This window comes from Populus alba, chromosome 14 (genome assembly GCF_005239225.2).
Source record: "Populus alba chromosome 14, ASM523922v2, whole genome shotgun sequence".
Lineage (NCBI taxonomy): Eukaryota > Viridiplantae > Streptophyta > Magnoliopsida > Malpighiales > Salicaceae > Populus > Populus alba.
Genome location: NC_133297.1, coordinates 10,965,086 through 10,981,581, shown reverse-complemented (window position 1 = coordinate 10,981,581; position 16,496 = coordinate 10,965,086). Strand labels below are relative to the sequence as shown.

General features: G+C 35.6%; 1 protein-coding gene across 1 annotated transcript; it reads left to right on the top strand.

The window, feature by feature from the left end:
- Positions 1–3,485: 3,485 nt before the first annotated feature.
- On the top strand, positions 3,486–16,355 carry LOC118041802 (probable alpha-mannosidase At5g13980). Its single transcript, XM_035049299.2, is given in 30 exon segments — positions 3,486–3,970; positions 4,094–4,177; positions 4,604–4,692; positions 4,884–5,058; positions 5,209–5,328; positions 5,522–5,608; positions 5,701–5,772; positions 6,004–6,117; positions 6,771–6,871; positions 6,964–7,057; positions 7,167–7,334; positions 7,428–7,517; positions 8,004–8,069; positions 8,156–8,212; positions 8,950–9,169; positions 9,282–9,352; positions 9,354–9,419; positions 9,596–9,670; positions 9,809–9,868; positions 9,946–10,017; positions 10,726–10,773; positions 10,852–10,971; positions 11,403–11,468; positions 12,508–12,620; positions 13,459–13,543; positions 13,893–14,003; positions 14,077–14,172; positions 14,423–14,470; positions 15,599–15,667; positions 15,780–16,355. Coding segments are annotated over 30 exon segments (3,072 nt in total). The 5' UTR covers positions 3,486–3,757; the 3' UTR covers positions 16,002–16,355.
- The last annotated feature ends 141 nt before the right edge of the window (positions 16,356–16,496 follow it).

Sequence of the window (16,496 nt, the reverse complement as noted above, 5' to 3'; positions counted from 1 at the left end):
ATTATGGAGGATATTGTATTTAATTTACCCTGTATTGGTCGCATTTTTATCAACTTCACACAATCGGACTAAATTGCAAATAAAATGTGATGGATTTACCGTATAGAGGTTGAAAATATGTTATTTATAATTCAGTCAAATTGGGCTGAATTGACAAAATGTTTGATGGCTTTTCTCTTTTTTTGAATTGACAGAAATATATGAGTTAAATTTAATTTAAATCATACAAACGGCTATCATTCACTAATATATTTAACTCATATATTTCTGTCAATTCAATAATAATAATAATAATAATAATAGAAGGTGAGAAATTGCAGCATCAAGAAGCTACAATCTTCTATTGTATATGTGAACGGAAAAAAAATTATAGCATTTAAAAGAGTAATTAATTATATTTTTTCTAGAACTTCTCTATCATAATTATATTTTTTTATTTTTACAAAATAAATTATAAAAATTAATTAATATAATATTATTAATTACTCAGAACACCATAAATTACTTGACATTTACTTTGCATCCATCATCATCATCATCATCATCATAAAAAAGACGACTTAATTCACTTTCAAAGCAGAAAAAAGTGAAGAAAAAGAAGAAGAAAAAGGCCTTCCAGTCTCGGCAAGGGCGCCTCTTCAAAAGCAACAGTATCAACAGAAAGGAAGAAAGCAGAGTTGCTTTGCGTTTTAAAGAAGAGAAGCCTCACTTTTTTTATATATTATTATTATTATTATTAGATTAGCTTAGAAATAGCACTTGGTCCTCGACCCTGTCCCTAATAAGAAGATTAGGAACGGAACAGATGTTACAAAACAAAACCCATCACTCATTTCTTAGTTAAAACCAAAGGAAAGATCATCAAGACCAAGTCCGGGAAGCCATGGAGACCAAGTCTCGCCTGGCTGCCTAGCACGTCAAAGCTCTTCAAGGAACATTGTTTTTTGAACAGTTCATCTGGGAGTTGTGGTAGTTTTGTTTCCAAAATCCATTAAACTGGAAGAATAAATTTATTTCTACCTGTTTTGCCTGCCAAGATGGTTTACTTGCCTAAAGAGATAGACCTATAATTAGGTGGAGTGGGCCTGCTTTCAAAATAATGAATCCCTTTGACACATCCATCCGCACTGTTTTTTTGGCATTAAACTCATTTCCTTTGACCTTCATTTTTATTCTGTTAACTCTCCTTGTCCTGTCATTCTTTTCTTCTATTTCCTGCTTTTTTTTTTTGAAACATTTTTTCCAGCAAGACAAAATTCATGGTTTCTTAAGGCTGTAATGCTTAGGTGATCAATTTCCCACTGCCAAGTTTTTCAGGAATTGATCCATCTTACTCGTTACCCAATAATGTTGCTGTCATAACTCTCCAGTTAAGCAAGACAAAACCCTCTTGAATATTACTCAGAACAAGCTCTTTGTTATGCACTTGGAGAAGAATGGATGCATTCACTTCATTGCTTTATAAAGAACCCTTTCCCGAGTCTTGAAGAAAAACGAGACAGTGCATGTTGTTTTTTTATCTCTACTTACAAGTGTGGGAGGAATGAAGATCTGGTGCTTTTCTTTACAGGAACTTGAAAATGGAAAAGTGCTCCTCCGGTTGGCTCACCTACATGAGGGCGTAGCTCCTCTCTTCCATCTCTTAACTCTTCATTTTTGCATTCCCTTGTTCGAAAGGAAAATGACCAAGGCCATATTTGGACCAACCTTTTACTCTTTGCCTACTATCTTCTTGGTGCTTTTGTCACTCCTGTTAGAATGAATTCTCGTTTGCTTTTAGTTTGCTCTTGAAGAGGGAATTTTGAGTTGTCTGGTGGCAGTGCATTACAACAACGCGTGCATTCTAATTCTTATTTTTGGTGGGCATGCTGTGTGAGAAGATCGGGGAGGACAAAGACAATTCAGTAGTGGCAGGGGTGGTATTGAAAAAGCTAGCTATTTCCAAACAAGAAGGCCACTAAGCGCTAGCTGTTTAGTAGGATGAGCTCTTTTAATGGGTGGACAGTTCTTTCAAGAGTGTTAAGCATTAATTTGATTTTTAATATCAAAGCAATGTTCCTTTTTCGACTTCTCCAGGTAGTTAGAGTGGCAGAATCGAGTTTACCTGCCAGCTGCCACATGGAGAAGAAGAGGTTGGTTTGGGAAGTGGAAGGCTCCGCCGGAGAAGAATCCAAGATGGTGCGGGGAGGGCCTGTTGATCCTGCCAAGCCGGTGGTGGAGCTTGCCCCCATGGAAATCAATGCTTTCCATAGACTTTGATTACCTTCCACACATGTTGGGACATGGGAGATCATCTGCCTGCCCCAGACGTTGTAAAAGAATTGCATGCAGCATCATCTGGCCGATTAGGGCACAGAAAAAGGAAAAATTGCAATCAATTTATAATCAAATAATACTATAAATCATATCTTTAAGATTATAGATTGAATGCAAGCCTTGATGATTGCTTCACCTGGGATTCATGTTGTAATTACCTCTTGAAGATTCAAACGCTCATTGTTTCAACTCCAAATGACATGACTCTGACAGTTCGTGCTTCTCCCTGCAAAAATGATCATTTTGTTGCAGTTCGATTAGCTTGTAATTGCAATCCAAACCAAGCGTGGCTTATTTTGCTGATCTGGCACCTTCACACTGTATTATTACTACTCATAATCTCATATGCTTTCAATTTTATTTATTTTTGTAGACGGGGCAAAAGGTTTTTAGATGTACAATAAAAATAACCTTTCACGTTACATTATAAGTACAGTTTATGACTATTCTCAAAATCCATTGGTTATGAAAATTATAACTTAATAAATTAAATTAAACAAAATAATTTAAAAACAAAAAAAAGATGAAACATTATTCGGGTCACTGTTGCTGGTAGGGGTGGAGCCGGTAATATTTGATAAAAAAATATTAAAATTAATATAACAAGATATATTATTAAAAACTCATTTATTTAAAATAAAAAATATTATACTATTTTATATTTAAATACTAAATAAAAAAATTAAATGTTTTACAAGGTCCGGGCTCTTGCTTGCTTCCCCTGATTCCGCCGGGCTGCTCAGGTATGCATAAAACTCTCTTTTTAATTTGAAAAGAAAGAAGGAAGAGAGAAATGAGATGATTAATCTTGATTTGCTAAAATAATTAAAATAAAATTTTATGTGTTAGATAATTGGTTAATATTTTATTATATTAATTTGAATTTTTCATAGTTTATATTTGGTGTCTAGTATATGTATTTTATATATATATATATATATATATATATATATGATATATTAGTTTATCACCTGCTCTTACTTGTTTATTAATTATCCATTAGGTCAGGACGAATTAAAGTATTCTCAATAACCCAAAAGATAAGAGCAAAAAATAATATTAAATAGAGTAACTAAGAGTATTAAAGTTAGCATTATGTATTAATATTAGATATACTAACTAGGGGTATTAAACTTAGCATTATGTATTTTTATTTTATTCAAGAAATATTATTTTAGGTGATGCAGCTACAGTGGAGAGAGCAACATTCGCTAGGTAGAGGAAAGACAAAACAGTCTCCTCTGTAAAAGTCTTTCAGCCTTATCCAAGAAAGCCCCACTTAACTAGAAATTAGAAATAATAAAGAATGCTTGCTTGACTCGGATCCCTCTTCTCTTTGTCAGTACAGGTTCTAACCCAAGAACTAACGACTTTTTTGATCAAGCGAGAGAGGGGATATATAGCTGCTGTTTCTCCAAGCTTTACTTCGCTGGAAGTGGAGATGATGAAAGTGTTGATGGTGGTTCTGTTGCTGCTGCTGCTGCTGCTGGGTGGTTCATTGTTTGTGGTGGAAGCCAAGTACATGGTTTATAACACTTCACAAGGTATAGTGAAAGATAAGATCAATGTTCACTTGGTGGCTCACACCCATGATGATGTTGGTTGGTTGAAGACTGTTGATCAGTACTATGTTGGTTCTAACAATTCTATCCAAGTAATTAAGATCATAACTCCTTTTCTGGTTCTTCTTTTTGTTTAATGTGATATGTTTCACTTGAGGGAAGCTTATATTTTGATGGGCTGCTTTTTTTTTATTTTAAATAAAATTATTTTATAGGGTGCTTGTGTGCAAAATGTATTGGATTCTCTTATTCCTGCGCTGTTGGCGGACAAGAACCGGAAATTCATTTATGTTGAACAGGCAAGTATTATTCATTCCCCATTTACTAATTTTGATGAAGATTTTGCGATGAGATGAAGCGAAGAGTTGACTTATCTTCCACCATTTCCAAAATTGAGATGTGAACTTTTGGCTTATATTTTTAGTGTTTCAAGAGTTCATGAATGATTAGGAGTATGTTTCTGTATTGCCTGGCATTTGAGCATTAGGCTAGCTTTTTTAGACTCCAATATTGGTGGCATTTCAAGAGAAGAAGGGACCCACCAGAATATAATAGAACAATAGGCAGTTCAAATTGGAAAAGTGAAGACAGACTTTTGATTCTTATTAGCGCCATAGGAAATTTTAACAATCCCGATGTTACATAATAGCATTTAAATTGTTTGCATCACAATCAAGATAGATAGCGAATATCTAACTATTGATATTTCTTGCTCACATGCATAGGCTTTTTTCCAACGGTGGTGGAGAGATCAGAGCGAGACTATGCAGCATGTAGTCAAGCAACTTGTTAGTTCCGGTCAGCTTGAGTTCATGTAAAGCACACAGTTACAACCCCTGATCTCAGCAATGTTCTTTCAGCTTACTCTTAAGTCTCAATCAAGTGTTGATTTCTGATTATTCTTCATATACCTTGAATTTGCTTGCTGTATGGGATGCTTCAAGCTGTTATTCATTTTATGAAGAGTTGGCTCCTGATGATGCCTCTTTCTTTGTTGTGTTGCAGAAATGGGGGGATGTGCATGCACGATGAAGCGGTGACACATTATATTGACATGATTGACCAGACAACTCTTGGGCACCGGTTTATCAAAAAGGATTTTGGTGTGACTCCAAGAGTTGGTTGGCAAATTGATCCTTTTGGTCATTCTGCGGTGCAGGCTTACTTGTTGGGAGCGGAAGTAAACTTATTTATCCTTAACTTCATTTAGACCTCTAAACTTTGTGCGCGTGTGTGCGTCTGCATGAGTGTGATTTGTACATATGTGTCTGTCTTGGTTTTATTTTTCCAGCTTCATAACAGCATAAGGATTAAATGAATCTTCGTGTAGATTGGATTCGACTCTCTTTTCTTTGGCCGGATAGATTATCAAGACCGGGCCAAGCGTAAAAATGAGAAAAGTCTTGAAGTTGTCTGGCAAGCTTCCAAGAGTTTTGGTTCGTCTGCACAGGTGAACAAAATGTATAGGTTTAGGCTTATCAGCATATAAGTGGTTTGAGTTAAATGAGCATATTGCAAAATTCAATTTTTTTGGTTATCTTATAGCCTATAGAGATTAATCTTTAGTTTTCTCTGTTCCATATGCGTTGTTGCTGAGAAAAATTCTTTCATATTCACCTTATCTTCTTGCTCTATTGTTGTAGATTTTTGCTGGTGCTTTCCCGGAAAACTACGAGCCTCCTCCTGGTGGTTTCTATTTTGAAGTCAATGACCCTTCACCTGTTGTTCAAGTAAAGCATAAGAAAAAGCTGATCCTTTGTTTTTGAATCCCTTGAATATTCGCTAGTCTGCAGTGTTAATTTTGTTTGCTCATCTTCTGAAGGATGACATCAATTTGTTTGATTACAATGTTCAAGAACGAGTCGATGCCTTCGTTGCTGCTGCTGTATCACAGGTAAAATGGTGATCTGTTAAAATCTTTAGTTATTTATGTTGAAACAAAACAAATATTGAACTTTATCCTATAATGTTTGTATTTATTACACCCAAGTCTGAAAATAAATGTTAAAAAGTTCGGGTTTGCTATGGAGAAAGTTCAGTTTAAAATTCTTTAGAGATGAAGAGTGTATATCATTTCACAAGTGCCCTCTGTTCATTATTCTAACATAATTTACTCTTTTCTCAGGCTAATATAACACGAACAAATCATATAATGTGGACCATGGGAACAGATTTTAAGTATCAGTATGCACATTCATGGTTCCGACAGATGGACAAGCTGATTCATTATGTCAACATGGTATGTTTTCCATATAATTTTCTCAGTAGGTTTTTGACTGATTTTATACCATAATTACCATCACACAATGCTTTTCATGTCCACAGCACTTCCACAAAATGGTAACTGTGGCCTTGGCTTTTTTTCTTTTTTATGAGGGCGGTGAATGGTGATATTGCTTTTGGTCAAATGAATCCATGACTCTGTTAGATAATTCGTTCATCCATGAAATTAGGCCAGTTAAACTAGTGATTACTAAACAAAATAATGCCTCGTGGCATTTATATGCAGAAGTAGTGTGGCAATCTTCTAAAAAGGTACATGTCTCTTCATCAAAGCTTTAAATCATCTTCATTGGAAGGTACAAAATTCCATTTCAGTGGAACCTTAAGGCTGACGCTCGCTCATCAATCCAATCAGGGTTGAGGAGTATATGAATATAAACATCATCTGTGTCATGCTGAATTCATCTCAAGGGATAATGCTAGATGCCTCCTTGGGTTAGTTGAGGTGCTAGATGCCTCAGATTATTTTTCACCTGTGCTTTTCATGATCAAGATTTAATGGTTTGATAGTAAGGATGTGTATTTGCACCCCCTTATGACTACGCATCTCTATGTTATCTTGTTTTCTGAGTTTGTCACTTTTACATGGTTTTCTCTGAATGCTTCTAGGATGGACGTGTTAATGCTCTCTATTCTACACCATCCATTTACACTGATGCAAAACATGCTACAAATGAGCACTGGCCATTAAAGACCGGGGACTTTTTCCCGTAAGCTCAATCCTGACTGTTTTTATAACTCATTTGCTGGTGATTCCTTCACTTTGAACAACTCTTTGAACTTGAAGCATGTGCCCTTCCAGGTATGCAGATCGTGCAAATGGTTACTGGACTGGATACTTTGCAAGTAGACCTGCCTTGAAACGCTATGTCAGGATGATGAGTGGCTACTACTTGGTATCCATTAAGATGACTATTTTGATTTGTTAAAAGTTATATGCTGCCTTGGCACAACACAGTTTTCAGGCTATAATCTTGTACTTCCAATGAATCTACTCTCTCTCAGGCTGCAAGACAATTAGAGTTTTACAATGGGAGGAGCAATACAGGACCGAACACAGACTCATTGGCAGATTCTCTTGCCATTGCTCAGCATCATGATGCTGTTACTGGTACTGAAAAGCAACATGTGGCTAATGATTATGCAAAACGATTGTCAATTGGCTACACAGAGGTGAAAAATTTTATTTAACCATTTCAATTTTCATGGTAATAGTGTTTCTCCACTTTTTTCTTTAAATATTTAGTTGATAACTCATCCTTGCAGGCTGAAAAGTTAGTTGCATCTTCACTTGCTTGCTTGGTGGAGTCTGCATCACATACTGGATGTCAGAGGTCAACTACTAAATTTCAACAGGCAAAAACTCGAAATCTCTTCAGCTTTATTAGCCTACAATTCAATGGCTTGTTGCTACTATGAATGAATCATTTCATGTCCCTTTCCATTCCTCATCTTCTTTTACGTTTCCATGCCGTACATAGGAGAGTTGTGTTTCATATGATAATGATATTGGTATCTATCATGTACTGCATCCTTACACAGACATTGAAAGAGCCCATGACAAATGGGTTAATCAGTTACTGATTTGAAACTTCTGAATAAAAATGTGTGGCTTACACTCTAATCTACTGTAGCTTCTGTGATATTTGCTCCTTTTTTTCTAAGGAAAAGGTCAAAAGATTTTTGATCATTGATGTTGAAATTAGCAATGCACATTAAAATGATGGTAAAAAAATATAAATAAAAACTCTGCATAAAATGAATGATAATATTCTTTCTTTGAAGTTGAAAATCAAACCAAAATGGACTTCACATTCACATCTTCCATTTCTTTTTTCCCAGTGCCCACTTCTGAATATTAGTTACTGTCCTGCATCAGAAGTAGATCTATCTCAAGGGAGAAACTTGGTAAGAACATATATCATTCTTCAACATTGTAATTAACCACAAACTTTTTACATTGAAATACATCATCTATGAATCTTACATTGTAGATTGTTGTTGTCTACAATGCACTTGGATGGGCGAGGGATGATGTAATTCAATTTCCTGTGAGTAGTTCTGTTCTATTATCTCTTTTTTGTTGAACTTTAAGATGGTGATTTGCTAATTCTTGTCAACAGTTTCTGTTTCCTTTAACAATATGTTTGGAAAAAATCCACAGAAAAAACTTATGAAAATGTTGGCTGACATTATGATTTAATTGTTTCCCTCACACATGGGCCTTACTCCATAAAAAACATCCCAACCTGCAGAACTAATAATTTGCAAGGTCTAGCATGATTAAAATACAGGAGACCTTACTATGCTTCCATGTTAGACAACTAATTATCTGCCTGAAAGTCTAATTGTCAATTGTGGGGAAATAATCTCATCAGTGTGGTTTAACGTGATTTAAACCGGGGATCCATGCAATATGTGTGAGAATAAATAAAATGATGAATGTTTTGTGTATTAAATTTTCTCGAAAGTAACTGTTTCTTGGCTCCTTTAACTTTTAAAATATTAAAGGTAGTCATCCTTTATGGGATGTATATATGCATGAGTGTATTCACATACATTTGTTATGCAAGAATCATGTATACCACAAATGGAGTTTGTGCATCTGGTCTCATGTTATTTGTATTTGGAGAAGGGGTTGTTATTTTTGGAGCAGTATGCATCATTGCTTTTGGGCAGAGATCATATTTTTTTAAAAAACACCTTTGTAATTAGTACGTCAAACTTTGGCTAATAAAGTAGATTGGCCTTTTTTTACTTATGACTTACGGTATCTAATCTACTGTAGGTCTTCAATGAAAATGTTATTGTGCATGATTCTGAGAAAAGAGAAATCGTGTCACAAATTATTCCAATAGCAGACGCCTTTGTGGGCTTGAGGAACTCACATGTTAATGCATACTTGGGTAGATCCCCAGTGGAGAAGCCTAAGTATTGGCTTGCGTTTACAGTTTCTGTTCCACCTTTTGGTTTCAGCACTTATTCCATCTCAAGTGCCAAAAGGGCAGGTTAGTTACTATAGCTTCCAATAAGCTTGCAAAGTAGCACAGACTTGAAGCCTATTCCATAAAATTTATTGATATTAATTTGCTATGCCAAATGTTTCGCTTGCATTTGTAGGTGCTCATTCGAGTAAATCATCTGTATACACATTTAGAAGTGAGAAATCTGCTGTTGAAGTTGGCCAAGGAAAATTTGAAGCTTACATTTTCTGCAGATAAAATCAAGCATGCTAATTATGTTAACAGCAGAAGCTCAGTATGTGATGAACAAACTTGCTGTCCACTTTCTCTATTCTGTTTTTTCCCAAAAAATTCACGGCAGTTAGAATTGTTCTGGCATTCTTGTTGTCAGCGTTTTAAGAACCTTTCTTATCATATATCATATGATTGTCTAAAATATATGTTTCTAATGCACATGTTCCAACTTTGAAGGTTAAGGAATCAGTTGAACAGACATTCAGTTTTTATGCTGGATACAATGGAACTGGAAATGATAAAGATCCACAGGTAAACATGCATAGCAGAAATTCATCTTTCAACTTCTGTCTTCTCATTCTGAAATTTCATGACCTCAATTAAATATAATTGTTAGACTACCCATTTCCAAGTCAATATCTTATATTCTTTTTATTGCAATTTTTCAAGAATTCTGGGGCATACATCTTCCGTCCAAATGGAACATTTCCTATAAACCCTGAATCCCAGGTTTGTGCTCCTTCTGATATGCTTTCATCCACAGGAACAAATAATTGTGGTGCTCTAATCGGTGTTAAGAGTTTCAGGTTCCTTTGACTGTTATGCGTGGACCTGTTTTAGATGAAGTACATCAACAGGTCAGCCAATGGATATATCAGGTGCGTTTTCGGCCACATAGTTACTGTCCATGTTTGATTTATTTCTTTCATCAGACCCTTCTTTTGTTTCACTAAAAAGACGCTCACCAAAATTTATGAATGAAATGAAAATATTGAACATGAATTAAGAATGATGTCATTTTCAAAAACAATGAAGCCACTTCTGAATGAATAAACCTGTAAAATTCCACGACCGGAAAAGAAACTGTCAGTCTTTGAAACTAGCTCTGTATGCTTGTAGAACTTCTTGGAATCTGCTGGTTTGGTGTTAATTTTAGAAGTTTTGGCTGTTCTGCTCGTTTCTCCTGCTTGGATTAGGTCTATGGTTGCAGGAAAATATACATTTTCTTCAAATGTATTACAAGGAAATGTCAAAACCCTTCGTCCATTGTTATTCCTCAAAAAGTTCCAATGCTATCATAACCTCCTGTAATTTTACATGAAATGGCAGTTACCATAACTTGAATTCATGCAATGATGCCTGGCATCACATAATAAAGAAAACTTAGTTTCCAATTCCAATCACTTATTTTTTCCCTTCAAGTGCTGAGCATCTTTTGTCAGGTAATTTTTGGGGGGAAATGTTTTTGTTTAGTGGAAGAGATTGAGGCAATCATGTGATAAATTGTTCTTCCCTTAATGAACTATGCTTTTAACATTTATGCAGATCACTATTACCCTTAATTTACATGCTTTACACACATGCAGATCACCAGATTATACAAGGGGAGAGAGCATGTTGAAGTTGAGTTTATCGTAAGTGAAGCAGATGGATGCCTAATTTTGACTGGCAGTTTTTTCACGAGGTTTTACTTACAGTATCTGCCATCTCAGGTTGGGCCCATACCCATTGAAGATGGAATTGGAAAAGAAGTTGCAACTCAAATCACAACAACCATGGAAACAAATAAAACATTTTACACAGATTCTAATGGACGTGATTTTATCAAAAGGGTAAAATATTGTTCTGTTTACTATTTTGGCATTGTGGTGCGGTGCGGTGCAGTTGGAGATGCATTTAGGCTGACCTTGAAAAGTTGTTTGGTTTTCATTGCTTAATCCTGCTTTTCATCTCAAATTTGTAGCTTTTCTTAAACCTGTTTTTTTCAAACTGTTAAAGCTACCACAATGCCAAACACATATACTACCCTAGCTTCCATCTTCATGCTCAGAATGGTTGTTGGCTTAAAATTTTAATCAGTTCTCAACAATGTCTTGGCCTGTCATTTGAAAATAGGTGTGAACATTCCTGAATGGAAGGATTCATTAATCCAAACCATTGGCTTATGCTAGCCTGTTATTGGATTATTTGCTTCCTTGCGTTGATTTTTTATTTCTGATTGTTGCGAGCACCGAATAAACTAAAGAATTCACCTATTCTGCAGATTCGTGATTATAGAACAGATTGGGACCTGGAAGTGAATCAACCATTTGCTGGAAATTATTACCCAGTAAGTTACTTATACATTATCCATCTTTTGTCTCAAAAAGTGTTGTGTCTTGCTTACAGTTTTAATTAGTTGATTTTTCTTTATTAGATATGTGTGTGGTGGATGTGGTAGGTGTGAGAGAGGAGATGAGAGAAGAGAGAAGAGAGAAGAGTTAAGAGAGAAGAGGAGATGAATTGAGGTTGTGGTATGTTAGCACTAAACAGACTTACACCTAAATATATACTTCAGTACCCTTACAGCTCCTGCTCAAGATGATGCATTGAGGTCTCTCATGGCTATCTTGCAAGTAATGGAATGAAACAACCTATTACTAAGGCCTTTAAGAAAGATATTAGCTAGCAATCTTTATACTCTACGAAAGTTACAAACTGTTCCCTCACTCATTTTTTCTTGATAGATTGCCTATTAATTTCAACTGCTTCGTTCTGTCATGTTGAACTGATTACAAGCAGTGTTGATAGTAGCTTTGTCATTACAAAACAGAGAGATGGAGCCATCATTTTGTTAGTTCAAAAATGTGTGCATCATTATCTAATTGTGAATATGTTAGTCTAGGAGCATTCGGAATCTTTGAGGCAGAGTCAAGCAGTAAATAGCCACGAGCAATAGATTTAAGCCAAGGCATAACAAGAAAGTTCCCTGATTCACATTGACTAAATAACTGATCATTGGCTGTCGGTTTTCCTTTTCCGCCAGTGATATACTGAGACAATCTATGGGCCTTGATAGATAGCAAGCAAGCAAGAAAGCCCAAGCAAGATAATTGGTTCCATCTACTTTTTTATTTTTTAAATTATATTCCATCTAACTTGAGAGGACTAATTTGGAGAGAGGGATTTGAATGCCAAGGAAGAATTTGATGGTTCTGTGTATAATTTATTTTTACTGATTTTTTGTGCAATGTGCTTTATAATGGTATCCATATGTTTTTTTTATAGAATTTATCTCTGTGGTGTCCATGCCATTGGAAAGTCATCTGCTTATCAGGGAGTAACATCCCCTCCTTTAACTTATACTTCATTTCAAACTGTCTCTTCAGATTAATCTTGGAATTTATTTCCAAGATGACAAGAAGGAATTTTCAGTTCTGGTGGATCGAGCACTCGGAGGATCTAGTCTGGTGGATGGACAAATAGAGCTGATGCTCCATAGGTATGTAATCACCTTTCCAATGCTCATTTATCTTATGGTTCATGAGCAATTCTCTTGAATGTCTTGAAAAGTAGCCATTGTGGTTAATAGGATACTCAAGGACAAAAACAGTTTATGTGAGCTTGTTCTTGATAGGATCAGATTTGAATTCTTTTCAAGGCCATTATGTAATGGAATGGAGTGAAATTGCTGCTTAATACAGTGCAGGAGTAATGCCAAACTATATTAAGGATTGGAACAATTCTTGTAAACTAACGAATACAGTATATAACACAGCAGAAAAGTATTAACAGAGGGAAAGAATTCTGATAACTTTATTGCAGAAAACAATAACTACAAGGAATGGGAAACAAGTAGCCTCACACTACTCAAGGGAATCACTCCCATATTGGAATCACACCAAATAACTAACAGGTTTTCATTACAACATAATCTACCAGGCATAATATTCTACAATAAATAGAGTTACATTTGACAGTTATTAATAGATAACTACTAACTAAAGATAAGAACAATGACGGTTACAATAAACTTCTACTGCCACTTGGAAATACAAGATTATCTTCATTTATTGGATGCAAATTTCTCCTTATTGCCAACGTGTAAGACTGGAATTGTAGCCTGCATAGAGTGTATCCCTTTACTGGAACTAGCTTGATCTCTGCCAAATCCCATCACACCCTTCTGTTTGTCTTTGCCTTGAATATTGTCACTTTGATCACAAGAACTTGCATCAAGGAGTTGTGCTTCTACTGTGTGAATAAAACATGAATGGGTATAATTCTTGGCCATATCATTCTTTGCATGTATGTTATTGGAGATTCCCTTTACCATGTAGGAGACTGCTACTGGACGATTCCAGGGGTGTTGCAGAGGCTCTTAATGAAACAGTATGTGTCCTTGATCAATGCAAGGGATTGACGGTAAGCAAATTGACTGATGTTGGAACCCAATCTGGCAATGAGCTTCTTTTTTTTTTTTTTTTTTTGAGGGCCTCCCTTGATGTGATATGATTGATTACCTTCTTTATTTTTTTCAAAAAAAAAAAAAAACTATTGGAATTCTGTTAACATGTCTCATCTATGTCATTATGATCCACATAGCAACTTCAAGTTCTTGTAAGATATTATTGCAGCTATCCTTTAAAGAATCCGTTAAATTGACAACTGCCGTTGACCTCTGCACAAAAACCCTCCTTAACATGTCCAGTATGAAGTATATATAAAACTACTGAAATTAGTACCTAGCTCTAACTTACTCTTTGATTTGCAGATTCAAGGAAAATATTATTACAGAATTGACCCTATAGGAGAAGGTGCTAAATGGCGTCGCTCATTCGGCCAGGAGATATATTCACCCCTCCTCCTTGCGTTTTCTGAAGAGGTGAAATTATAATCAAAATAGAAAAGCATAATTAGATGGATTCCCCCCCCTGTAACGTAATTTGTTCTGGCAGGATGGAGATAAGTGGATGAATTCTCATGTGACCACATTTTCTGGCTTTGATTCTTCCTACATTTTACCTGATAATGTGGCAGTTTTAACTCTCCAGGTATTGAAGCTTCATTTATGTTGACGAGATTACTGTTACCGTTTCCTTAACATTTTACTATTTTAGGTCTCATAAGATACAGATAAGGACTGGCAAACAGTCTTCTAGAGTTTAAGACCATAATTTCTTTTCCAAAATAGAGACATTAAAAGACAACGTGCAAGCTTCCTTTTTCTAACACTTCCTTTTCTAACTCGATATTCCATTTTTCTTTTCTAACATACTTTCTCTCTTTCTCCGAATTATGCAGGAGCTTGATGATGGAAAAGTTCTCCTCCGTTTAGCTCATTTATATGAGGTTTTAATCTCTCTTCTATTCCAGTCTTGCATTTGCTTTTAGCACCTCATTTATTTCATCAGGAATAAGGTTTCAGCATCTTCATATTCCTTGTGGCTTTCTGTTTTCAATTTTTCATCAAACATTGGGCAGACTACTCAACTCAACTGGGCATCAATCCTAACTGGTTGAGTTTGGCCACATGGATTAACCTCTTCCATTTTAGTGCTATTATGGGCTAAACTTTCTTTAGCGATTCTGATTCTAAATCAGTCTCTTCAGTCTGTAGAGATTTTTCCTTTCTTGTCCGCTCCCAATACTTCAATTTCATACCCTTTTTGAAGTAGTTAATCCACAGGGTTAATGCTAGATGTTTACCATCTCGAAGGCCCTCCTCCTTTAGTTTATTCTCAATAGGTGTCATCTCAACCTTCCCTTGTCATCTCTTTTCTTTTTTTTACATATCTTAGCTTTCTCATCTCAGTGCTTATTTTATAAATATGTTGCCTCTTCACCGACCAAAATTCTGTAGATTGTAGATATTTTTCTATCATACGAGGCTCCTGTTGTTCTTCTATATTTTAACCACTGTTTTGATTGCTTGAGCAATATTTTCCTCAATGTTTAATAGAATCTAGGCACGTTAGGTGGTCAGGTTCGAACATTTCTATTTCATCTAGGCTAACAATTTCCCCTCCTAGACTGAATTTCTTATTAATAGTATGATTAACTTTGGTATACCATCCAACAGATAATCCTATCAACAAGGTTTAATCAGTTCCTATTATGAATTTCTTCTTTAGACAAGGAGTTTACAGGAACATCTTGATTTAAATGATCTCTGTTGTGACGGTAATATCCAACAGGTTCCTTTTTTCTTCAGAAGAAGAAGATTCCTGAATTTTCACATTTGTCCCAGCCCATCTATCTATGAAATAGCAGCTATGTTTAAGAGAAATGATTATCTATCTATCTATCTATCTATCAATCTTTCTATAATTAAATTGAAGCTATCTATCCTTCTATGAAATAGCAATGATGTTTAGCAGAATTGATCGCATTTCATTGTCCATAGATTTGAATTTATCATCCTCTACGTTTATGACTTGAATTCTAATCTATTTTCTTGGCTTCATGAAATATTTGAAGATGGGAGAGGACAAGGATCTTTCAGTGATGACAAGCGTAGAACTTAAAAAGTTGTTCCCGAAAAAGAAGGTAGAAAAAATAGTTTCCTGCCCCCAACTACTACCAGGCATCGATTGTTTATACATATAAATGTAATGTCCTAGTATCGTCTCGATAATTTTTTAACCCCATTTCTCTTCAGATCGGCAAAGCTGCGGAAATGAGCTTATCTGCCAATCAAGAAAGGGCCGAAATGGAGAAAAAGAGGCTCGTGTGGAAAGCAGAAGGATCATCAAGAAAACAAGCAGCCCTGAGGGGTGGACCTGTTGATCCTGCAAAACTGGTGGTGGAACTTGCTCCGATGGAAATCCGCACATTTGTTATTGACTTCGATCACCAGTTCCACCATGTTTTTTCTGCATAAATGTTCCACACGTAATAAATCCTCCTTCGCTAATTGGAGTCGATTTTCGAGGTCTGAGATGGGTGCTCCTTCTTTCACCCCAAGCGTTTCGCTCTCAAGAATTGCTCCCTTGCATGCGCTATACATGGTAGTTTAGGTCACTCTCTGCTTCTTAACATGAAATCATGTAGTCCAGGAAACAGAGTTGTCAGAAATAATGTTGTGTTCTTCCCTGTTCACTTCCAACCTCCAAGAATTTAATTTATGAACCCCTTTGGTATCATTTCTGGTTTTGCTTTCAGAATTTTGTAAACAACTTTTTAAAAAATAGAAAATAGAGAATAATAGGTTCTAATGTGGTTGGCATTGTGATAATTTTTGTGGTTGTGATTTGAAAAAAATTATTTTATAAAAAGTATTTTTGGTTGAGGTTGGGTTGATATTTATATATATTTAGTTAAAATTATGGTTGGAATTATGGTTGAAATTGAGGTTGAACAAAAAGTAGTTTAATGT